Raw genomic sequence first — 25,564 nt, 5'->3', positions numbered from 1 at the left:
TAATGTTTGTTTGTTGCTGGATTTTGACTTTTAACTACTGGGTCTCTTTCTTGACTTTGCAGTGGCCAATGAATTACACCTTGTGTGGTACATCTGGGGCACAAATTGTAGAGATGGAGAAGAAAAATACTGTGAGTTGGAACAAAAGAAAATAACTCTTTAAAAAATCCTTTCCCAATGTGATCACATATACAACATAGAATTCATGAAATTTCAGGTCTGTCTTAGAATATGCTTCTCTTGGTTTGGCCAATTAGTAATCATTATTCTTTAGCACAGAGACATGGGCTTGGCATTTCTTAAAAAAAAAAAAAAAAAAAAAGGAAACCAAACAAAGAAAGAGTAATGTAAAACGCGAGCCTTATAACAAAAAAAAAATTGCAGTCTATTCTGCTTCAGATATTTTATAATTTCCAGATTTTTATTATATTCTAATTTTTGAAATTTTATTATCATTTTCTTTTACTTGCAGGAACAAGAAAATGTTACAAAACATCAACCAGAAACAACACCCTCCATGATAGAAAATGTAAGTTTGACAGTTCAAAGGCTAAAACAGATATAAATTCTTAGAAGATACTGTACTGAAAAAATGCATGATTGAATCCTTATGAAAACTTTTATGAAAAAAACTACTTACGTCCTTAATATGGTCCTGTAAGAGCCACATCTGGATATGACATTATAGGTTTCCTCCATAATGAGCCTCTCAGGGCACAGTCTCTTTTTTTTTTGACTTGGCAGTGTCCAGAAACTTCCCAGTATCCCCCTACCAACATTAAAAAACTGGACATTGGAAGTTATGAATAATGTGCTATTTCCACCTTTACTTGCCATGGTATTATTCTCCACACTTCATAATGCATTCACTCTCTCTTACTGACTTTTTCCAAATATCTCCTTTCACTGTCTCACTATCACATCCCACATGTTGCTCTTCTCCCAGAATGCCAGAGCTCTCATTTTTTTCTTTTGCAAAGCTCATCTTTCCTTCAAGAATAATTCCAACATCTCCATGATTGCTCCCTGAAGTATCAAATTTAAAGGGGATTCATATTCTCCTGTTCATTTTCATTTGTAAAGTTATTCTATTCTAAGGGAATTCAATTCGATTCTAAGGTAATTAAATGTTGTCTTGTAATGGTTTTCTTTTCTTCCACTTCCTGATTGGGTTCTATGTTCCTGAAAGGCAGAGTCACCATTTCTTTGAAACTCTCTCAACCTTATGGAAGCTAGAGAGGCAATTTGAATGTAAATAGATTTTCCCTAAATAAATTGATAGTGAAGAAGGGACCGCGAAAATCTACAACCCCTTGAAGGGGAGATTCTCCTTGGACCCTAGGACTTTGGGACCTCACCTGAGGGAAACAAGAGAGACAGTTCATTCTGTTATCTAGGTGGTATTCCTTTAATCAGGAGCTGGAGATTCCAATCTTATTCAATTGATGATTTTCTATTCAGTTCCAGCTCAGACTCTGCCCACTGCCACATCAGGAAGGGGAGCAGACCCAGGCTTGTAGCCAAAGGCTTCTGTTAAAAGACTGGCCATTCTAATCTCAATCCTTGCAGAAGAGCTAACATGCCATCCTTGCATAGCAAGCCTCTGCCTGCTGGGATGATATCCACTTCCAGAATAACCTTCTTTTTATCCTTACCTATTTCCCTAACCAGACTTTGTGCCTCTCTGTTGGGGTTTCACTACTAGGAACTTTACTTCTCTACCAGGACTCCTCCACTGCTTTACTTCACTGTTGGGCATTTGCCACTAAGGAATTCAGCCTTTCTCCTCATGCATAGCAGAGGCTAACTTTACAATGCCGATAATAAACCTTTTAGAAATCTAGGTTTCTGGGTTCAGAAAATACTTTACAAAAATTCTTACATCACAAGAAGGGGGGTTCCCAAAACTCACTAACCATGCACTCAATCTCAAGGGGATGTAGGGGAGCCAAACCTCTCCACTTGGTTCCCTGAACCCTGAACCTGCCACTAGACCTCATCATTTAATCCCTGACCAGCAGGAATCCTAATCTCATTTTGTTTCCCTGAATAATCTCATCATTTGGGTCCCTGGCCACCCTAAATGTAGACCTCATCAGTTAGGGTGGTCATTGAAGAGCAGGTCATACAGAGATGGGGTTTTTACTGTAAAGTTCAAAATCTCAGTTCCAAAAATAAGTAGGAAATATAAATTGAAATAACTGTCAAAGAAAGGAAAAAACTGTTGTATTTCAAAATACGTAGGAAGCAATGGAAAATCTCACAAAAGAAGAAAAAAATGACAAAAACGATGGCTCAATGAGAAATTTGGACCAAGAACAAGACATCAGACTAGAAAGCAATGATGATTCAAATCCTGGTAAGACTAAGTGATTTTACAGATAGCTGGTGTAGAGATTGAGGATTACTTAGGTTTCTAAAAAAGGGATTGAAGGAATCAAACTGAGACAACCTGAGAAAGTAGGAATGATGACTGTCTTAATTAAAAATGGATATGTTGATTGAGTCTGTCAAGGCGCAAAAATATATGTTCTTCAGTTTTGATGTGAAGTTGTTCAAAATAAAGTAACTGGTAAGAAACATATTAAAAGAAATACTTTGTTTTAAAGTTCTTCCCTTAAGATCTTACAGTGATTTTCATACTAATATATAAAGATATTCCTTAAGCAAGCCTTTTTGCTTGTTTATCTCACATAAGTGCATTTGGTTAATTTCTTACCGAATTTATAAAATGATTTCTTTCCCTTCCCTTCCAATTCTTTTCACCACTTTTCCTTTGTTTCTTTTCTTCCTTTTTGTATTTTTATTTTTATTCTTCTCCTCTTTTCTCATCCTTGTTCTCTTCCCATTTTTCTTTCTTATTGTCATCTAATATTTTTTTCTTTGTTATCTGTAGAGAGAAAGTAGGAGAAATAGATTCTTAAAAAATCAAAAAGTCAAAGATGACAAGCTAAACTTTAGTCAATAAAATTCTTAAAATCTTAAGAATATGGAACTGTACTTCCACCCCTTTAAAACTATTAGAAGTCAGAGCACAATGTGAAAAAAATAGAATGTGCAGAGCTTTACATATACTCACAGACATACAAATGTGTTCATATATTCACATGTGCACATATACATATATGTTTGTGTGTGTAGAAAGAGATGTATTTTATACTTATGTCCACTTACAACCATACCCATTCACAAAGTGAGGGATACAGATATACAGTTAGATTGATAGACAGGTATGTATAATCCAGAATTTTTGAGTTTTGGCTAAAATCTTTCTAGAAACTTTTATGGCTTTGGTGCATTTCAAATTTTTACCTGTAAATTCTTTCTAGTTCTAGTGTTCCTGATGAGTAATAAATGATGAGTACTAAATGATGAGTAAATTGTGGTCTAAACAAAGATGTGTCAGTTCCTTTTCTCTCTCTCCTTCCTTCCCCAAAGTAACCAATGGTGGGTTCGGCAGCAAAGGAATTTGCTACTTAATGCTGTAAGGAAACATAGTCTTTATTGATTAGAATGGAAACACCGGAGAGCTGGTGGGCAAAATGGCTGCATGGTACAAGGCCATTTGCAAAGAGAAGATTCCCGTTCTCTCTTTTATGCAGTGATGTAAGGAGGTTCCTGAGAGTGATGTAAATTAAGATAAGGATTCTCTTGTTATCTTTTGAGTAGAGGCAGAAGTCTCTTCCCAAAAAGGAATTTCTTGATGCCATTTGGTCTGAGCAGATTAGAATGGGGGGCTGTAAAACCCTGGCCACCTCAAATAGCCCAAACTAGTTTGACCAGATCTTGTATCAAAGGTCCAAGTCCCAAATGAAGTTGGAGATCAAACAAAGAATACCAAAGGGGCTACCACCCTCAACATTCCCACTGATTCTGAAAGACTTAGGAAATTGTGTATCATTTCTTATATTAACATGTCAAGGTTATTTTACTGTTGCTTATGATTGTGTGGGTAGTCCAATGGTTTTTCAGTTTTCTCTCCTCAATGTTTTTGTTGTTGTTGTTTTGAGGGCCTGAATTTTTTGTTCTCTGGGGCTCTAGAAACTTTATTTCACTATTTCTCCTTATTCCATGGACAGAAAGTCCTCACTGTATCCTATTCTAACATTGCTTCTGGAATAGAATTGTATAACTCATATTCCATGCTGCTTCATTCCCTGCTACATATTTCAAAAGCTCTTCTTTGCTTTCTTGTTTTGTTCTACAACACTGTGACATACTTCCAACGCTGTGACTCGATTTTCAAAGTAAGTCTAGCATTTTAATGAGGCCAAAGATGAATTCTTGTGTCATCCATTCCAGTACATATTTTGCATGTCGTTTTTCTGGATGTGATTCCTGAGCATTCCTGTCACTATCACAGAGCTTTAGATTAGCATTCTTCCAGATTTCTACTCTTCAATTCTCATTTCATATGATGTATTGGAGCCATAATGTGTACACTTTAGGGTTCATTTTCTCATCAGAACTTTTGACCTGTTGAGACTTTATTCAGCGTTCTAGGGGGTCTTGAGTATTAGGATATTTGAGGATCCAATAAATAACTGAGGCTTGAAATCTGTAACCTTTCAAGTATTCTGCCTCAGATCAATCTATGAATGTTAAAATTCTGATCTGGATTCTACAAGTTCCCGAACCAGGTGTGATTGTGTGCCACATACCTGCATGCTTAGCTGTCCTTAGTTTCCCTGTAGACTTATACTAGACTTGCCACTTAGAAAACTCTACACATAATCCTTTCAGATCTCCTTATTCCATTACAAAATTCAGGTTTTGTAAACATATGGAAATCCTATTAAAGATCCTTAATAGAAAACTGAGTGCCCATTAAGTTGTAAAGTCAGAGTGTAAAAGCTACTGTCTACTTCTGAATTTCCTGCCATGTGATTATCCAAACTAGGGCTTGCAACCAAATACCACCTAGGAATGTTCCATCCAGGTGCATGTTCCCCTCCTCAGGTACCCGTGAATATTTGACCAAGAATCCATATAATCAATGAAAGGAGCTCCGACTCAAAACTGTTTCCATATTCTGTCACAGGACAGGGCACCACATAGATTTTTCTGCTCCCCTTTTGTTGCCCAGAGTTGAAGTCCGATCTACCTTTCAGTTCTTCCTTATTTCTTATTATTAGCTCTTCCTCATTAATCCATTCTATTCCACTCCCTGGGCTCTGCCCTAGCACATCTCTTCTGAAAATGTCTTTGTTCTCTCTCAGGAATAAATTGTTCCAGGTAGAGCTCTGGGAAGAATGCTGTTAAATAATAGAGATAAATAATTGTTAGTATATCAAATGTAGAAAGATATCAAGTATACCTGTTGTAACTATTGGAGAAAACCTAATCGTAAGATTCAATCTAAAACTAGGATTTTCTCCTCTATGGCACTATTGAATTGACTAAGACCTTTAAAGTTAGTCTAGGCTTGTTAAGCTAAGCTTAGGAGAAATCATGAATATGGATCAGGAAATTTCTCCCTAGCCTTTCTTGCTTTGTTGGACCTTGCTTGATTTGTATTTCTAAAAAGTACCTTAAACAGCATCAAGTTCGAGTTCACCTGTTTCTTTTATGAACAAGCCATGTTTGTTTTTTTCAAATCCTATATTATTTTTGGTAGATGAATTGGCAAATATTTCCTGATAAGAGGTCTTGAGGTTAATACTTGTTTAAACTGGAGAGGTCATTTGCTTCAAATCTGCCATCAGTTTACTGAAATCAATGAGGTACAGAAAGCTTAATTACAACAGCTTATTAAGCATAGAATGGAGACATCAGCAATTAGACTAATACAGTGCTCTTGATACTGCATCACCATATGTTCTGTAAACACGAGAGTCTAATATTCACAACTAAAGGACAGGTTGCTGTTGCTATTGTTAATAAATGCAATAATTTTGAGGGTTTTACACAGTAAATTAATCTTATTTCTAGAAAATGACAATGAGATTGCAACAACTTCAGACAGGTCACAGAAGAAGAAGTTTGCAGGATGGATTCCCTCTTTAAATGGGTAAGATCAATTTTGTAGATTGATAATAAGAATTGAACAAAATGGTTTAGCCTCTACGTGGTTTAAACTGTTTAGCTACCATCTTTGCATCTTTTTTATTCTTAGCGTCCTTTTACCTATGTCCTATAATGCTCATCTATTTCAGTTGTTCTCATCTAGTGTAAGTACAATGAGTTCTGTGTATGGGCACTCAAGAGGACCTGGGTTTAAATCCTTTGTCTCCCACTTTTATCAGTCTGCCCACATTTAAAGGGCTTTGATCTTCTTTACTTGGTCTCAAGTTGTACTTGTCAATTAAATATCAGGAGGTGGGACTAAAATGACACTGAACTTATGAAATTACGTCCTTAGCAGACACATTTGTGTGTTGGATTCAATCATCAGAAACTACTTGGGACATTTCTACAGTGCTTGCCAACTGTGGGATCAGTATGTAACAAATCATTGCAGTGGAAAAAGAAATTTTCTATCCATGTCCCAGAAAATGAAAGAAGTTCTTAAGGTATATGTGAAGTTATGAAAAACCTTTCTAAAAAACTCATGTGTGGAATGACATGACAGTATTCTCCTCCCTGATTCAAACCCTCAAGAACTATAAAATAAAACTGACACTTCTGTCAATCTTCAATCAAAATCAGTTCTTTCTCAGTTTACGGATAATATTTTCCAGCCTACATTCTTCATAATATTCTTGGATCATTGCATTGCTGATAAAAGGAAAGGCATATTGTGAATAATTTGTACTTTTCACTTTGCATGAGCTCATAGAGATCTTTTCATGTTTTTCTAAAAAATTATAGATGATAACTTTTAAATATTTCCTTGGTGGAGAATGACTCTTATAATTTTTTTTAATTGAGCTATGTGCTTATGTGTTTGAAAAATGAGGCCGTCATCAGAGAATCTTGCTTCAAAATTCTTTTCTTTTTTTTTTTTAATAATAGCAATTCATTTCCAGAATATATGCATAGTTTTCAACATTCAAAATCTTATGCTCAAATATTTTTCTCCCTCCCTTACCTCTGTCCCTTATTCTAGACAGCAAGTAATCTAAAACATGTTAAATATGTACAATCATTCTATGCATATTATCACAATTATAAGACCGAACAAGAAAAATCAGATCAGAAAAAAACACTGAAAAAGAAAAAGCACAGCAGACGCCGAAAAAGAAGAAATACTGTGTTGCAGTTCACATTCAGTCCCAACTTCCTCTTGAAAAAAGTCACATCCATCAGAATTATTGCATAATTTTATTGTTTTGTGTACAATGTACTCTTGGTTCAACTCACTTCACTTAGCTTCAATTCATGTGAGTTTCTCCAGCAATTACTGAAATCTGCTCATCTTTAGAATAGTAATATTTCATGACATTCATATATTGTAATTTATTCATCCAGTCCTCAACTTTTAGGCCTCCACTCAGTTTCCAGTTCCTTGCCATTACAAAGAGAACTGCTATAAACCTTTTCCACATGGGGGTCCTTTTCCATTTCTTATGATCTTTTTGGGATATGGGCCCAGTAGAGAGACTGCTGGATCAAAGGGTATTCATGTTTTGATAGATCTTTGGGGCTTAGTTTCATATTGAACTCCAAAATGACTGGATTACTTCAAAACTCCACCAGTCGTGTACCAGTCTCTCAGAGTTCTCTCAGAGTTCTCACAGCCCCTGCAATATTACTATTTTTCATTGTTATCTTAGAAGTGTTAGTGGTACCAAAAACTGCCTTTATTTGCATTTCTCTGATCACTAGTGATTTAGAGAATGTTTTTCATACAACAAGAATAGTGTTAATTATTTTTGTTTCTAAATTGTTTTTTCATTTTTTGACAATTTTTAATTCGAGTCCATGTAATTTTTAAGCAATGATTTTCATCCAAAAGGATTTGTATTGCCATTTGTTAGTGTTCCATTCCAATTTTAAAGGAATTATTCTTTTGAGTCAATTTCTGTTTTATCTTTTTTTTTTCCATTTAGCTAATTCTGCCTTTGAAACCAACCTGCCACTTTTCAGAGATTTTTTTGTTTTGTTTTGTTTTTTGTTTTTTTTGTTTTTTGTTTTGTTTTTGTTTGTTTGTTTGTTTGTTTTTCATTTGACCTGTTCTGTTTTTAAGGAGTTATTTCTTTCAGCTTTTATTCTTCCTTTTTAAACAAAATTTAGGTTCCTTTTCCTCATATCCAGCAAACTGCTAAGTCAAAAGAAATGGTTGAAATCCAAAAGGCTATTTTGATTAAAATAGCTCCTTATCTCAATATTTACAGCAACATTATCTCAGAGTCTCAAAAGTTCTACATAATTTTTTGTTTTGGCATTTCTATTTCTCACAATATAGCTTTTTTATTAAATGATAATTTTCAATACTCATCCATGCAAAGACCTTGTGTTCCAAATTTTTCCCTCCCTTCCATCCATACCCTCCATTAGATGGAAATAAATCCAATATATGTTAAAGATGTATAACTCTTCTATACATATTTCCACAATTATCAAGTTGAAAAAGAAATAGCATCAAAAAGAATAACATGAATAAGATAATAAAACTCAAGCAAACAATAATAAAAAAGTAAAAATGCTATGTTGTGATCCACACTGTTCCCCCAGTCCTCTCCCTGGATGTGTCAGTTGTAATATTTAAGGAATTATTTTCCCAATTGGCCATTTTTTTCTTTTAATGTAATTCTTCTCTTCCTGACATTTTTGTGTCATCACTGTCACAAAAAGGAGAGTGACTCCTTTTCTTCCCAATTTTTCCTCTACATCTATTATTTGATTTTCAAAAGCTGTTTTGAACTCTCCCTCATAGCTGAGACAAATTTGTCTTTTTTCTTGAAGCCTGTGGGTATAAATACTTTGACTTTATAATCCCCTCCTGAATCTGTATTTTGATCATCCTCTCCATAATAACTTTTCTACAATCATGATCTTTTTTTGGCGTATGCTTATTTTCCCAGTCTATCACTCCATTTGTGGCTCTTTGATAAAGTAGGACTCTGTTTCCATGGTAGAGGGTGCAATATCACAAACTTCTAGGGTTTGTGCACCTCTTATCTGAAATCCTCCCCACAGACCTGTACTATGAAGCAATACTGTACCTGACACCTAAGTATGGGGAAAGCAATAGAACCCTGCATCATTCCTAGCAGTGAGCAACCTGTACTCTCCTTCATATGAGCTGTTGATTGCCTTATCTGGGTGAATCTGCAGGAGTCACCTATGTTGCTACAGCTGCCTCTGCTGCTGTTTTGATGCTGTTAATTCAGTGTCTTTCAAAGCTCCTGGTTTGTTGGAGCTCCTCTCAAACCCAATTGTGGCAGACCTTCCTGGCTCACTTTCCAGGACTTCCCTGCTGCCCAAGGTTGGAGAATTCTGTTATTGCCTTGCCCTTTGTGCTGCTGACTCAAAAGCCGACAAGGCCTCTGCTGACTTCCCAAGGCTGAAGCTGTACTGTCTTGGCCAATGCCATAATTGTGCTCCTGTCCCATGCTAGAGTGACTGACCAATAAGCTCTTCTAGGCTCTCTTTGCCTGGAAAATTGTTTCACTGCATTTTGTGGGGAGTCTAAAGAGCAAAAAATATTTTTGAGTGATTATTGGAAAGTATTTAGACACTGTTCGGGATGCTTTGGGGAAGTGTCTGCCTTTCGTCAGTCAACACACATTTCCAGCAGGTAAATTTATTCAATTCTAACACATAATCTGACTTGATTTATTCTAGGCCTCCTTAATTGTTTACTAACATTGCTCCTCTTTCTTCACTTTGAATTTCAGAATCGTTGGAAAGAGAATCAGAAAGTGTCCAAAGTGTTACCCAAAGGTAAACTTTTGTTTTGGGGAATTTGTCCTGTTGCTTTAACTATAAAGGCCAAGGGTAATGTCAGATGTGGGAGTTGGAACAAAGGACTTCTTGGGTGCACATCATGTCTAACATTTTAGGTCTCTCAAATTGTATGGCATAAAAAACTTGTTCTATGTGTGACATTAGTCAACTTTTTGAGGTGTAATAGTTTCTTCTTTTCTCAGTGTTTCATGTTGCTTTTGCACTAAGGCTCTTCTTCCCTCAATGAAGGAGAATGAAGTGAATTGGATCAATAACATTAGAAAATTTAATATATGTTTTGTGGCCTCTCCCAGTTTTCTCTTTAAGTTCTTATCATGCTTTTCTGAGGGGTCTCTCAAGCTTTGTTCTTGTAGCAGCTCCCTGCAGAGCCCCTGACCCTTTAAAAGTACTTCCTTGATGCTTGTTTGTTGCTGGATGTAGGCTTTTAACTACTGGATCTCCTTCCTCACTTTGCAGTGGCCAATCAATTACACCTTGTGTGGTGCATCTCGGGCACAAATTTTAGAGATGGAGTAAAAAAATACTATGAGGTGGAATTAAAAAATAACTACTTTAAAAGTCCTTTCCCAATGTGATCACCTATAGTACACAGAATTCATGAAATTTCAGGTCTTACATAGAATCTACTCCTCTTGGTTTGGCAATTTAGTAATAATTATTCTTTAGCACAGAAACATGAGCTTGGCATTTCTTCAAAAAAAAAAAAAAAAAGAAATTGTGAAGGAAACCAAACAATGAAAGAGTAATGTGTAATGTGAGCCTTAAAACAAAAAAAAATTGTTGCAATCTATTCTGCTTAAGATATTTTATAATTTCCAAATTTTATTACATTCTAATTTTTCAAATTATATTATCATTTTCTTTTACTGGCAGGAACAAGAAAATTTTCCAAAATGTCAACGAGAAACCTCACACGATATGATAGAAAAAGTAAGTTTGACAGTTTAAATGCTAAAACAGATACAAATTCTTAGAGGATACTTAACTGAAAAAATGCATGATTGAATCCATATGGAAAATTCTGTGAAAAACCACTTAAGTCCTTAATATCGTCTTGTAAGAGCCCCATCTAGCTATTACATTATAGGGTTCCTCCATAATTGGCCTCTCAGGGAACTGTCTCCTTCTTTTGAGTTGACAGTTTCCAGAAACTTCCCAGTATCCCCTACCAACTTTAAAAACTGGACATTGGAAGATATGAATAATGTGATATTTCCAGCTTGACTTCACATGTTATTATTCTCCACACTTCATAATGCATTCACTCTCTCTTACTGACTTTTTCCAGATATCTCCTTTCACTGTCTCACTATCACATCCCATATGTTGTTCTTCTCCAAAACTGCCAGAGCTCTCATTTTTTTCTTTTGCAAAGCTCATCTTTCCTCAAAGAATAATTCCAATAACTCCATGGTTGCTCCCTGAAATATCACATTCTAGGGGAATCCATATTCATTTTGATTTGTAAAGTTATTCTATTCTAAGGGAATTCGATTCAATACTAAAGTAATTAAATGTTGTCTTGTAATGGTTCTCTTTTCTTCCACTTCCTGATTGGGTTCTATGTTCCTGAAAGGCAGAGTCACCATGTCTTTGAAAGTCTCTCAACCTTATGGAAGCTAGAGAGGCAATTTGAATGTAAATAGATTTTCCCTAAATGAGTTGTTAGTGAAGAAGGGACCACGAAAATCTAAAACCCCTTGAAGGCGAGATTCTCCTTGGACCCCAAGTCTGTGGGACTCCACCAGAGGGAAACAAGATTAACAGCTTCATTCTGTTATCTAGGTGGTATTAGTTTACTCAGGAGTTGGAGATTCCAATCTTATTCAATTGAAGATTTTCTATTCAATTCCAGATCAGATTCTACACACCAGCCTCATCAGGAAGGGGAGCAGACCTAGGCTTGTAGCCAAAGGCTTCTGATATAAAAATGGCAATTCTAAACCCAATCCTTGCAGAAGAGCCAACATGCCATCCTTGGCATAGCAAGCCTCTGCCTGCTGGGATGATATCCTCTTCTAGCATTACCTTCATTTTATCCTTACCTATTTCCCTAACCAGACTTTGTGCCTCTCTGTTGCGGTTTCTCTACCAGGAACTTTATTTCTCTGCCAGGACTCCTCCACTACTTTACTTCACTGTTGGGGATTTTCCACTAAGGAATTAAGCCTTTCTATTGATACATAGCAGAGGCTGACTTTACAATTCCTGTAATAAAACTCTTTTACAAATCTAAGTTTTCAGCTTCACAAGAAGGGGCGTTCCCAAAATTCCCTAATCATGCTCTCAATCCAAAGGGGATGTAGGGGAGCCAAACCTCTCCATTTGGTTCAATGAACCCCGAACCTACCACTAGACCTCATCATTTCACTCCCTGACCACCAGGATTCGTAATCTCATCATTTGATTCCCTGACCTCATCAGTTAGGGTGGTCATTGAAGAGCAGGTTGTACAGAGATGGGTTGTTTATTGTAAACTTCAAAATCTCAGCTCGAAAAATAACTAGAAAATATAAATTGGAATAACAGCAAAGAAAGCAACAAACTTTTCTCTTTCAAAATATGTAGGGAGCAATGGAAAATGTAGCAAAAGAAGAAAAAAATGACAAAAATGATGGTTCAACGAGAAATTTGGACCAAGAACAAGACATCAAACTAAAAAGCAACAATGATTCAAGTCCTGGTAAGTCTACATGATTTTACACATAACTGATTCAGAGATTGAGGAATACTTAGGTTCCATCAAAGGGCCTTAAAGGAATCAAACTGAGATAACCTCAGATATTAGGACTCAGATAATGGACATGTTGATTGAGTCCGGCAATGCGGGTAAATCTATATTCTTCAGTTTTGATCAGAAGTTGTTCAAAATGAACTAGCTGGTTAGAAAGATATTAAAAGAAATACTTTGTTTTAACAAGTTCTTCCCTTAAGAACTTACAGTGATTTTCACACTAATATATAAAGATCTTCCTTAAGCAAGCCTTTTTGCTTATTTATCTCTCATAAATGCTTTTTGTTAATTTCTTACCAAATTTATGAATTGTTTTCTTTCCCTTGCCTTCCAGTTCTTTTCACCACATCCCCTTTGGTTTTTGTCTTCTTTTTTGAATTTCCCTTTTTGCTCTTCTTCTCCTCTTTCCTCATCATTGTTCTCTTCCCATTTCTCTTTCTTATTGTCATCTATCTGTTGAGACAACGCAGGAGAAATAGATTCTTAAAAATATCAAAAAGTCAAAAATGCAGATTAAATTTTAGTCAATAAGATTCTTAAAATCTTCTTAAGAATATGGAACTGTACTTCCACTCATTTAAAACCATTAGAAATCAGAGGATTGTGTGACAGGAGTTAGAATGTGGTGAGCTTTACATATACTCACAGACACTCAAATGTGTTCATATATTCATATGTGCATATATGTGTGTGTGTACGAAGAGATGCATTTTATATATATGTTCACTTACAAGCATATACATGCACAATGAGAGGGAAAAAGATATATAGGTAGATTAATAGACAGATATTTTCAACCCAGAGTTTTTGAGTATTGGCTAAAATGTTTCTAGAAACTTTTATACTTTTGGTGTGTTTCAAATTTTTCCTAGTAAATTCTTTCTAGTTCTACTGTTCCCACTGATTTTGAAAGACCTAGTTACCTGAGTATAATTTCTTGTAGTAACATGTCAAGGCTATTTTATTGCTACTCAAGGTTGTGTTGAGAGTCCAGTAGTTTTTCAATTTTTTCTCCTCAATCTATTTTTTTTTTCTTTGAGGGTCTGAAGTTTTTTCTCTCTGGGGATATATAAAATTTATTTCAATTTTTCTCTTTATCCCATGGACAGAAGTACCTCACTTTATCCTATTCTAATACTGTTTTTGGAATAGCATTGTATAACTCATATGCCATGCTGCTTCATTTCCTTCTACATATTTCAAAGCTATTCTTTGCTTTCTTGTTTTGTTCTACAACTCTTTGACATACTTCCAACACTATGACTCGATTTTCAAAGTGATCCTTGCATTTTAATGTGGCAAAACATGAATTCTTGTGTCATTCATTCAATTACATATTTTGCTTGTCCTTTTTCTGGATGTGTTTCTTGAGCATTCCTGTCACTATCACAGAGTTTTAGATTAGCATTGTTCCAGATTTCTACTCTTCAATTCTAATTTCATATGATGTATTTGGGGCATTGTCTTTAGGGTGCATTGTCTGGTCAGACCTTTGACCTGTTGAGACTTTTTTCAATGTTCTAGGGGGTCTTGAGTGTGAGGATATTTGAGGATCCTATAAATAACTCAGACTTGAAACCTGTAACCTTTCAAGTACTCTGTCTCAGAACAATCTATGAATATTAAAATTCTGATCTGGATTCTACAAGTTCCTGACCAAGGTTTGATTGTGTGCCACATACCTGCTTGCTTACCTGTCTTTAGGCTCCTGTAGACTTATACTAGTTTTGCCACGTAGAAAACTCTACACAGAATCATTGAGATTTGGTTATTCCATTACAAAGTTCAGGTTTATTTAACATATGGAAATCCTATTAAGGATGCTTACTAGAAAACTTAGTCCCCAATAAGCTTTAAGGGTCAGAGTGCAAAAGCTACTGTCTGCTTCTGAATTTCCTGCCATGTGATTATCCAAACGAGGGCTTGCAACAAAATACCACCTAGGAATGTTCCATCCAGGTGCATGTCCCCTCCTCAGGTACCCGTAAATATTTGACCAAGAATTCATAGAGTCAATGAAAGGAGTTCCTGACTCAAAACTCTTTCCACATTCTGTCACAGGAAAGGGCACCACATAGATTGTTCTGCTCCCTTATTGTTACCCAGAGTCACAGTCCCATCTATCTTTTATTTCTTCCTTATTTCTTATTATTAGCTCTTATTTATCCATGCTATTCTACTCCCTTGGTTCTGCCCTACCACATTGCTTCTGAAAATATCTTTCTTCTCTCTCAGGAATAAATCTTTTCAGGAAAAGCTCTGGGAAGAATGGTGTTACTTTTAATGATATTAAGCCATCTTCATTAGAGATAGATAATTGTTAGTATATCAAATGTAGAAAGATATATAGAATACCTGTTCTAGCTATTGGATTCAAGGTAACCTGGCACATGAGGCTAATCACCAGTTGGACAATTCTCTATTAACATGTTTGGAGGATGACCCTATTTAACTATTCTGTGCTGATTAGATCTGTGGGTATGGACAAAAGAAGGGGAAGTGATATATAAGTGATGGTGTAGGAGGAGGGTGGTCATTCTTGGGCTGTAGAAAGAGGAAGGAGGTCAGGAGACTCCTATATCTAATCCCCTGAGAGCAACCCCAAAAGATCAAGAATAAAACCTTTTTCTTATCCTGACTCAGGCTGATTCTAAGATTTCCAGGGTCTCAACAATTGGACACGACCTTCTCATAAGATTCATTCTAAAATTAGGCTTTTCTCCCATGTGGCACTCTTGAATTGACTAATACCTTTGAAGTTAGTCTAGGCTTGTTAAGCTAAGCTTAGGAGAAAGCATGAATGTGGATCAGGAAATATCTCCCTAGCCTTTCTTGCTTTGTTGGGCCTTGCTTGATTTGTGCTTCTAAAAAGTACCTTAAATAGCATCAAGTTCGAGTTCAGCTGATTCTTTTATGAACAAGCCACGTTTGTTTTTTTCAAATCCTGTATTATTTTTGGTAGAGGAAGGGGCAAATATTTCCTGGAAAGAAATCTTGAGGTTTATATTTGCTTAAACTGGCAAGGTCATTTGGTTCAAATCTGCCACTATTTATTTTCTTTACTGAAATCAATGAGGTACAGAAAGCTTAATTACAACAGCTTGCTAAGCATAGAGTGGAGACTTCAGGAATTCAGACTAATACAGTGCTCTTGATACTACATCACCATATGTTCTGTAAACATGAGAGTCTAATATTCACAACTAAAGGACAGGTTGCTGTTGCTATTGTTAATAAATGCAATAATTTTGAGGGTTTTACACAGTAAATTATTCTTATTTTTAGAAAATGACAATGAGATTGCAACAACTTCAGACAGGTCACAGGAAAAGAAGTTTGCAAGATGGATTCCCTTTTTTAATGGGTAAGATCAATTTTGTAGATTGATAATAAGAATTGAACAAAATGGTTTAGCCTCTACATGGTTTAAACTGTTTAGCTACCATCTTTGCATCTTTTTTATTCTCAGCGTCCTTTTACCTATTTCCTATAATGCTCATCTATTTCAGTTGTTCTCATCTAGTGTAAGTACAATGAGTTCTGAGTATGGGCACTCAAGAGGACCTGGGTTTAAATCCTTTGTCTCCCACTTTTATCAGTTTGCCCACATTTAAAGGGCTTTGATCTTCTTTACTTGTCTCAAGTTGTACTTGTCAATTAAATATCAGGAGGTGGGACTAAAATGACACTGAACTTATGAAATTACGTCCTTAGCAGACACATTTGTGTGTTGGATTCAATCATCAGAAACTACTTGGGACATTTCTACAGTGCTTGCCAACTGTGGGATCAGTATGTAACAAACCATTGCAGTGGAAAAGGAAATTTTCTATCCATGTCCCAGAAAATGAAAGAAGTTCTTAAGGTATATGTGAAGTTATGAAAAACCTTTCTAAAAAACTCATGTGTGGAATGACATGACAGAATTCTCCTCCCTGCTTCAAACCCTCAAGAATTATAAAATAAAACTGACACTTGTGTCAATATTCAACCATAATCAGTTCTTTCTCAGGTTAAGGGTAATATTTTCCAGCCTACATTCTTCAGAATATTCTTGGATCATTGTGTTTTTGATAAAAGGGAAGACACACACGCAAAAAAAAGGAAAGGCACATTGTGAATAATTTGTATTTTTCACTTTGAATGAGCTCAAAGAGATCTTTTCAGGTTTTTCTAAAAGTTATAGACCATAACTTTTAATCATTTACCTGGTGGAGAATGACTCTTATAATTTTTTTTTTAGTTGACCCAGGTGTTTATCTGTTTGAAAAATAAAGCCTTCATCAGAGAATTTTGCTTCAAAACTCTTTTCTTTTTTTAATAATAGCAATTTATTTCCAAAATAAATGCATAGTTTTCAACATTCAAAATCCTATACTCCAATTTTTTTGTCCCTCGTTTACCTCTATCCCTTATTCTAGACAGCAAGTAATCTAAAACATGTTAAATATGTACAATCATTCTATGCATATTATCACAATTATAAGGATGAACAAGAAAAATCAGATCAGAAAAAAACACTGAAAAAGAAAAAGCACAACAGACAACGAAAAAGGTGAAAATACTGTGTTGCGGTTCACATTCAGTCCCGACATCCTCTTGAAAAGAGTCACATCCATCAGAATTATTGCATAATTTTGTTGTTCTTGTGTACAATGTACTCTTGATTCAACTCACTTCATTTAGCTTCGATTCATGTGAGTTTCTCCTGCAATTACTGAAATCTGCTCATCATTTCCTTTAGAATAGTAATATTTCATGACATTCATATATTGTAATTTATTCATCCAGTCCTCAACTTTTAGGCCTCCACTTAGTTTCCAGTTTCTTGCAATTACAAAGAGAACTGCTACAAACCTTTTTCCACATGGGGGTCCTTTTTCCGTTTCTCATGATCTTTTTGGGATATGGGCCCAGGAGAGTCACTGCTGGATCAAAGGGTATTCGTTTTGATAGATCTTTGGACTTAGTTCCGTATTAAACTCCCAAATCAATGGATCAATTCACAACTCCACCAGTCGTGTACCAGTCTCTCAGATTTCTCACAGCCCCTGCAATATTATTATTTTTCATTGTTATCTTTGCCAATCTGAGAAGTGTGTAGTGGCACCACAAAGTTATCTTTATTTGCATTTCTCTGATCACTAGTGATTTACAGAATGTTTTTCATACAACTAAAATGGTGTTAATTTCTTCATTTCTAAATTGTGTTTTCATTTTTTTGACCATTTCATAATTTGGCCCCATGTAATTTTCAAGTAGTGATTTTTATCCAAAAGGATCTGTATTGCCATTTATTAGTGTTCCATTCTACTTGTAAAGAAATTATTCTTTTGAGTGAATTTCTATTTTATCTTTTTTTTTCCATTTGGCTAATTCTGCCTTTCAAGCTACTTGTCAGAGTTTTATCCTTTTTTTTTTTTTTTTTTTTTTTTTTGGTCATTTGACCTGTTCTGTTTCTAAGGAGTTATATGCTTCAGCTTTTTTTCTTCCCTCTTTAACACATTTTGGGTTCCTTTTTCCCATTTTTTGGCATCCTCATTTTAAAGCAAAATGCTAAGTCAATAAAAATGGTTGAAATCCAAAAATTTATTTTGATTAAAATATCTCCTTATCTCAATATTTACAGCAAAATTATCTCAGTGTCTCAAAAGTTCTACATAATTTTCTTTTTTTAAAATTTCTATTTCTCACAATATATTTTTCTTATTAAAGGTTTTTCTTTTCAAAACATATTCAAGGATAATTTTCAATATTCATGCAAAAACCTTATGTTCCAAATTTTTTCCCTCCCTTCCACCTATACCCTACATTAGATGGAAAGAAATCCAATACATGTTAAACATGCACAACTCTTCTATACATATTTACACACTTATCAAGTTGAAAAAGAAATAGCATCAAAAAGAAAAAAAATGAGAAAGATAATAAAATGCAAAGAAACAATAATAAAAAAGTAAAACTACTATGTTGTGATCCACACAGTTCCCACAGTCATCTCTCTGGATGTTTCAGTTGTAATTTTTAAGGAATAATTTTTCCAGTTGGCCAATTATTCTTTTCTTCTCTTCTTGAACTTTTTGTGTTATCCCTAGGATCACTCTCCTTTTCTTCCCAGTTTTCCTCTACATTTCTTATTTGATTTTCAAAGGCTATTTTGAGTTCTCTCTCAAGACCTGAGACAAATTCTTCTTTTTCTTGAAGCTCTGGGCATAGTTACTTTGACTTTATAATCCTCTCCTGAATCTGTATTTTGCTCATCATCATCTCCGTAATAACTTTTCTATGCTCATGATCTTTTTCTGGTGTATGCTTATTTTCCCAGTCTATCACTCCATTTTGGGCTCTTTGATAAAGTAGGACTCTGTTTCCAGTGGGGAGGGTGTGATATCACAGGCTTCTGGGGTTTGTGCACCTCTTATCTGAAATCCTCCCCACAAATCTGTTCTGTGAGGCAGTACTGTACCTGACACCTAAATTTGGGAAAAGCAACAGAACCCTGCATCATTCCTAGCAGTGAGACACCTGTGCTCTCCTTCATATGAGCTGTTGAGTGCCTTATCTAGGTGAACCTGCAGAAGTCACCTGTGTTGCTACAGCTGCAGCTGCTGCTGTTTTTGATGCTGTTGATTCAGTGGCTCTCTTGCAAAGCTCCTGGTTTGCTGGAGCTCGTCTCAAACCCAAGTGTGACAGACTTTCCTGGCTGACTTTCCAGGTCAACCCTGCTGCCCAAGGATGGAGAAGTCTGGATTGTTGCCCTTTTTGCTGGTGCCTCAAAGGCCACCAAGGCATCTCCTGACTTTCCCAGGCTTAGTCTGTACTGTATTGGCCAATGCCACAATTGTGCTCCTATCCCACCACTGAATGACCGACTCCTCCTGCTACCTTCTAAGCTCTGTTTGAATGGAAAATTGTTTCACTGCATCATTGTGGGGAGTCTAATGTTCAAAATTATTTTTGAGTGATTATTGAAATGTAGTTAAGACAATGTTGAGGATGCTTTGGGAGAGTCTCTACCTTTGGTCAATCAGTGGGGCTCTGCCTCCACACACATTTGCAGTAAGTAAATTTATTCAAATCTAACATATAATCTGACTCAATTTCTACTAGGACTCCTTAATTGTTTATTAATGTTGCGCCTCTTTCTTCACTTTGGATTTCAGAACTGTTGGAAAGAGAATCAGAAAGCATTCAAAAAGTTATCCAAAGGTAAACTTTTGTCTTGGGGAATTTGTCCTGTAGCTGTAACTACAAAGACCAAGGGGAATGTCAGATGTAGGAGTTGGAGCAAAGGACTTTTGGGTCCACTTCAGGTCTAACCTTCCTCTCAAATTGCATGACATAGAAAACTTGTTCTGTGTGTGACTTTAGTCAACTTTTTGAGGTGTAATTGTTTCTACTTTTTTTCAATTTTTCCTGTTGCTTTTACACCAAGTATATTCTTCCTTGGATGAAGGAGAGTGAATTGGATCAATAACATTAGAAAATTTAATGTATGTTTTGTGGCCTCCCCCAGTTTTCTCATTGAATTCTTGCCATGTTTTCCCATATGCACTCTCAATCTTTGTTCATGTATCAACAGCTCCCTGCAGAGCCCCTGACCCTTTACAGGTACTTCCTTAATGCTTGTTTGTTGCTGGATGTAGGCTTTTAACTACTGGATCTCTTTCTTCACTTTGCAGTGGCCAATCAATTACACCTTGTGTGGTGCATCTCGGGCACAAATTTTAGAGATGGAGTACAAAAATACTGTGAATTGGAATTAAAAAATATATAACAACTATTTTAAAAGACCTTTCCCAATATGATCTCTTATACTCCACAGAATTCATGAAATTCAGGCCTTATTTAGAATCTCCTCTTCTTGGTTTGGCGGTTTAGTGATCTTTATTGTCTAGAATAGAAACACTATTTTGGCATTTCTTAAAAGAATGAAATTGCAAAGGAAACCAAACAATGAAAGAGTATTTTGAAATGTGAGGCTTGAAGCAAAAGATATTTATGGTCTATTCTGCTTCTGATATTTTATAATTTTCAGATTTTATTATATTCTAATTTTTGAAATTATATTATCACTTTCTTTTATTGGCAGGATCAAGAAAATTTTCAAAAATGGTAACCAGAAACATCACACTATATAATAGAAAGTGTAAGTTTGATAGTTCAAATACTAAAACAGGTATAGAATCTTAGAGGATACTAGACTGAAAAAATGCATGACTTAATCAATATGAAAGTTTGTGAAATACCAGCTAAATCATTAATTTATTCTTGTAAGAGAACCTTCTGGCTATTACATAAAGAAACATTAATCCCTCCATGATGAGCTTCCCAGGGCACAGGCTCCTTCTTTTGAAAGCCCAGAAACTTTCCAAAATCACCTACCAGCAATAACAGACTGGACCTTAGAAGGTGTGCATAATTGGTTCTACTCCTTTGACATACCATTCCAATCAATTACCGCTTGACATTCTTCATGGAACCAAAAAGTTTTTGAAGATAAGCTTCAATAGGGAATTTCTTGTTAATACCATTAAATTACAAGAGAGTTCCAGCAATTTAGATTACAAAAAGTTTTAGATGAAAAAATATATCTAGATAAGCAGGCAATACAATACCTATGTGTGTATGTGTGTGTGTGTTTACAGAAAGATATAAAAATATAACTACCAATATAAAATTTGTTATGTCTAACTACTGTACAACAAGCTTTACTCCCCCCAACTTATATCTTAGCATCCTCTTTCACTGAACGCCTCCAAAGTCAATGAATGAATCTTTTCCAATAATTCCATTTCTTTTTTTAAAAAATCAAAATTTAAAACTTTTTCTTTGATCTTTAAAATGACCTAATTCTAATCTTTACTTCACTGACTGATGAGTAATGATGCATGGTGCTATCTCTTTTAATCATATTATGACAATTGAGACAAAAACTGGCACTCAGAATTTCAGTTCAAAAAAACAACTTCAATGTTGAATGAAACAAGTAGTTTTCAAAGCTTGAATATAGATATGCTATTTCCAAAACTGTCCTTTATTAGGTAGCCTCAAAGTTGTTCCAGGCAGCGTACCATATCTTAAATATATTGATCAAACTTATGAGAAAATTTTATATTTAAGAATGAAAACAATATATTTAGAGTTCTTCAATAGCAATTACCTTTGGGTTTGTTCTTTTAGGAAATATATCTTACGAAGTAAGAAATTGTATTTCCAAGTTCAAGTAATCATATAAGGAATCCTCGGGGATCTTCTTGTATTTTGGGGAGTTTTTGATTTGGCTTTTTGGAGAGCTGCAGAATTATAAAACTATCTTCCCTTGTTACATCTCCACATAGCTAATCCTCTACCTATTCTGCTATTGAAAATAGAGCCTCTAATTGGTGGGTAGGAAATGATCTAGCGAGGCAGTCTTCTCTTTGAAAAGACAAATTGGGAAGGGCACTGCTAATATTTTGTCATTCTAATTCTGGCAAATTTTGAGGGGGCATCAACAAAATGTAAATATAGTGGCTAAAAGAACAGCATTACTCTGCATATTTTTCTATGATTTACCATAGGAGCTTTACTATAATTTGGTTCATGATAATAGATTTTCTCAAAATGGAAAGGCTATATTTAAAGTGTTCCAGAGAATATGGCATTTCCCCTTGCTACTGAAAGTGCCTTTTAGAAAGGAGTTGGGAAATTTTATTTTAAGCCATTTATTCAATATGTGAGTGAACATCCATAAAAGATCAAAACTGATTGTCACATAGGGCTTCTTGGTTAAGTCTCCTGACTTTGACAACTGTTGTATAGGGCAGGTTAAACTTTCAAAATATTATCACATAAAACATGGGAAATCCAGAGCATCCCATTTCTTTCCCCTCTACCTTAAATATGAATAGCACTTAATTCACATTGAGGGTAGTAATTAGATGTTTTCAAAAATTTCACTTGATTCTTTATTATTGGTTAGTTGCAAAAACTAATTCTATAGAAAAGAAATGATTAGTGATTTCTGTAACCATTTTGCTCCTGTAGCTTTAAAAGATGAGAGTTTTTCATGCCATAAAGAATAAGTATATCCTGAATATACACATTTTCTTTTCCTAGTAATTCATATATCCAATTAATTGTCATTATTGTTGTACATCTCATTAAGAGTTCCCTGATAGGTTGTTAACCTAGGACATTCTTCCTGATGGAAAGGTTGTCTTCATCAAAATATGATGGTAAAGAAATTTTAATTTTTTGAAATTTAAGAATTTGTTTCTGACTGAAATTAAAACCAACTTTTTCAATTTTCTTTCTAAAGCATTTGGATGTCAAAAATAGAAAGCATCAGAAGAAGATGCAAAAAAAGATTTAAAAGCACAAAGGAGAAGCAGAAAGAGCCAATGAAAATTAGAAGAGTTTTGCATACTGCAGTTCTAGAATATTCTGTTTTAATAGGAATACTTATACAAATTTGTTGTGATTAAATTATTCAGTTTCCAATAAATTTCTGATATTTTTTCCACAGCTCATTAGTGCACATTTTATTTTATTGTATTGTGATCTGAAAATGATGCAGTTCATATTTCTTACGTTGGGGGTTTTATATCCTAATATATAGTCAGTTTTTATATAGGTGTCATGTGCTACTGAGAAAATAATTGTAATAGTTTGGAGAAAAAAGCCAACAACTCGACAACTCCTTATAAAATTTAGTGAAATGAAAAACTATTCAGAAGTAAGAAGCTTCTAAAAGATAAATTTGATGAAATTGATAAAGAAAACTCCATAAAAATATATTTGGCAAAATGGAAAAAAAATGTATCACTTCACAACTCTCAACTTTGCTGAGAAAACAGGAAAAAATAATGATGAATGTTGAAGGGAAATGGGAAACTAATGCATTGTTGGTAGGTTTGTGAAAAGATGCATTCTGGAGGGTTATAAAATGCCCAAAGGGAAATTGTGCAAGCCCTTGGATCAGGTAGTGAATCTACTAGGTCTGTATGCTAAAGATATCAAAGAGGGAAAAGGACACATTTGTGCAAAAATGTTTGTAACAGCCCTTTTTATAGTGGCAAGAACTTTGTCATTCTGTGTATGCTCCTCAGTTGAGGAGAAGTTAAATAACCTATGGTATATGAATGTACCTCCCTCAATCAACCCTTCATGGGTGAAAGGAGGATGAGGAAAAGAGGGAGAGGCAGTAACACAAACAATCGCCTGTGAAGCAGCCTATGACAAGAATAGAAAAAGCATTGGTTAAGGCTAAGAGAGGAGGACAGAATGTAAGTGATTTTATCATACCCTGTGATTGAAGAGCTTGACTCTTCAGGTCAAAAAAGGAGAAGATATACTCCTTTTGATTTGGATAAAATTAAGGATTTGAATAAAGGTTCAACTCTTTATAGGGCTACATCATCTTATGTTAAGATGTTACTAGAAAATTTGGCTTACGAAATCCTTAACCTGAGTGACTGGAAATTCATAGCAAGGACAGGTTTAGAACCTGGATAAAACTTGTTGTGGCTTTCAGAGTATCATGGACTATGTGGGATTCAAGTCAGATGCAATAGGCAAACAGGAGTTAACACACTTTTGACCACCTAGCTGGTGAAGGCCAGTATGGAGAGAATTCAGAACAGATTAATTACCCCACAAGAGTTTATGAGCAGATCACAATGGTGCAACAAAAGCTTGGGGTTCCCTCCTCGGACAGAAAGATCAAGGGGAAGTTTTCACAAAAATAGAGGAAGGTCCCAATGAACCTTTTGTGGATTTTGTGGGATGTTTGCAAACTGCTCTCATAAGAACCATTGGAGAAAATGCAGCTACAGAAATAATGACCAGACATCTGGCTATGGAAAATGCCAATAAGGATTGCAAAAGAATTATATGGGGACTACACAAAGATGCTCTTTTAGAGGAGATCATAAGATGCTTTGCTACAGTGGGCACAAATGTTTATTATACCCAGACAATGATGAATATGGAAAGGCAGAGTCCCTCCTGGCAAGGGACTTCTAGAGAAATTCATTAATGCTTTCAATGTGGAACAGGGAAGACTGGAGTTGATCTTCAGAAGACAACAGTGAAATAAAAAAAAAGTTTCAACCTAAAGAGGAATACTAAATGGCTCCAAGCCCAAAGAAAATTTACAAAAGAACTCAAATAATTTACAAATCTAATGAGAGACACTGAGGAAAATATTAAAAACTAAAAAAAAAATAATGAAAAATTTAAAGTAGAAAAGGAGATAGAATCTCAAAAAATAAAAATTAGTTGGGTACGGGGAATCCAGTGAGGGTATGAGAGATCAAAAAGTAACTAAATAGATTTTAGAAAATGATAAAAGTCAATGTGAAACACGTTATGTGAGAGTATTACACCTGGAGAACAGATCAACAAGAGAAACTGAACTACCTGGAAGTTGGTGATCAAAAGAACTTTTTGACTAAAAGAACTTTACACAATTATTCAAGAAATAATCCAACAAAACTGTCCCTCAGTGATAGTGATGAGGGCAGGATAGTGAAGGAGAGCTGTGGCAGGAATGGGTGAGAGTTTCCTTGTTCTCCAAGGCATGGGTTGCAGTGAAGGAAATTCGCTTACTCAAAGCCTGTGATAAAAAGGCTGTTATTGTTAGAGACACCAAGATAAAGGCTTTCTTGGTGGGCAATATCATTCTCAAGAGAGAAGTGATTTTGCAGAGACATTTTCAGAAGACCTATTTTATACAGGAATCTAAGAATAGGCAAGACCATTTGAGTTTGTATATGAAAAGAGACATTCTCTGGAGATGCATTCTGTTTCCAGAGGGTGTGAGACCATTTGAGTTTGTATGACTTTTTGTTGGTGATTTTACATAACTTGACAGGGCTGTCTCAGGTCATATGTGTGTGTTTTTATATGTATGTAGCTACATATGCATACACAAATATGTCATTAGCTATAGCATGCTTGGGGGAAATAGTTGGGATGAAAAGGGTGGGGGGG

At 35.3% G+C, this 25,564-nt stretch overlaps 1 protein-coding gene across 2 annotated transcripts in view; it reads left to right on the top strand.

Moving 5' to 3' along the window:
- LOC141561120 (uncharacterized) overlaps positions 1 to 23,023 on the top strand; it is a 113,990-nt gene extending 90,967 nt beyond the window's left edge. The window contains exons 48-58 of one of the 2 annotated variants that reach the window (XM_074300246.1): positions 63 to 131; positions 473 to 529; positions 2,245 to 2,359; positions 5,932 to 6,010; positions 9,783 to 9,828; positions 10,726 to 10,782; positions 12,421 to 12,535; positions 15,872 to 15,950; positions 19,750 to 19,795; positions 20,679 to 20,735; positions 22,890 to 23,023. In XM_074300246.1, coding sequence (XP_074156347.1) covers positions 63 to 131; positions 473 to 529; positions 2,245 to 2,359; positions 5,932 to 6,010; positions 9,783 to 9,828; positions 10,726 to 10,782; positions 12,421 to 12,535; positions 15,872 to 15,950; positions 19,750 to 19,795; positions 20,679 to 20,705 — 690 coding nt within the window. In that variant the 3' untranslated portion in view covers positions 20,706 to 20,735; positions 22,890 to 23,023. Of the gene's footprint in view, positions 1 to 62; positions 132 to 472; positions 530 to 2,244; positions 2,360 to 5,931; positions 6,011 to 9,782; positions 9,829 to 10,725; positions 10,783 to 12,420; positions 12,536 to 15,871; positions 15,951 to 19,749; positions 19,796 to 20,168; positions 20,413 to 20,678; positions 20,736 to 22,889 lie in introns of those variants that run through there. The other variant, XM_074300245.1, reaches the window with a different exon arrangement.
- Positions 23,024 to 25,564: the final 2,541 nt, after the last annotated feature.

The sequence above is a fragment of the Sminthopsis crassicaudata genome, chromosome 3 (genome assembly GCF_048593235.1).
Source record: "Sminthopsis crassicaudata isolate SCR6 chromosome 3, ASM4859323v1, whole genome shotgun sequence".
Lineage (NCBI taxonomy): Eukaryota > Metazoa > Chordata > Mammalia > Dasyuromorphia > Dasyuridae > Sminthopsis > Sminthopsis crassicaudata.
The sequence above is the reverse complement of the archived record's forward strand: the minus strand, read 5'-3'. Positions and strand labels throughout refer to the sequence as shown.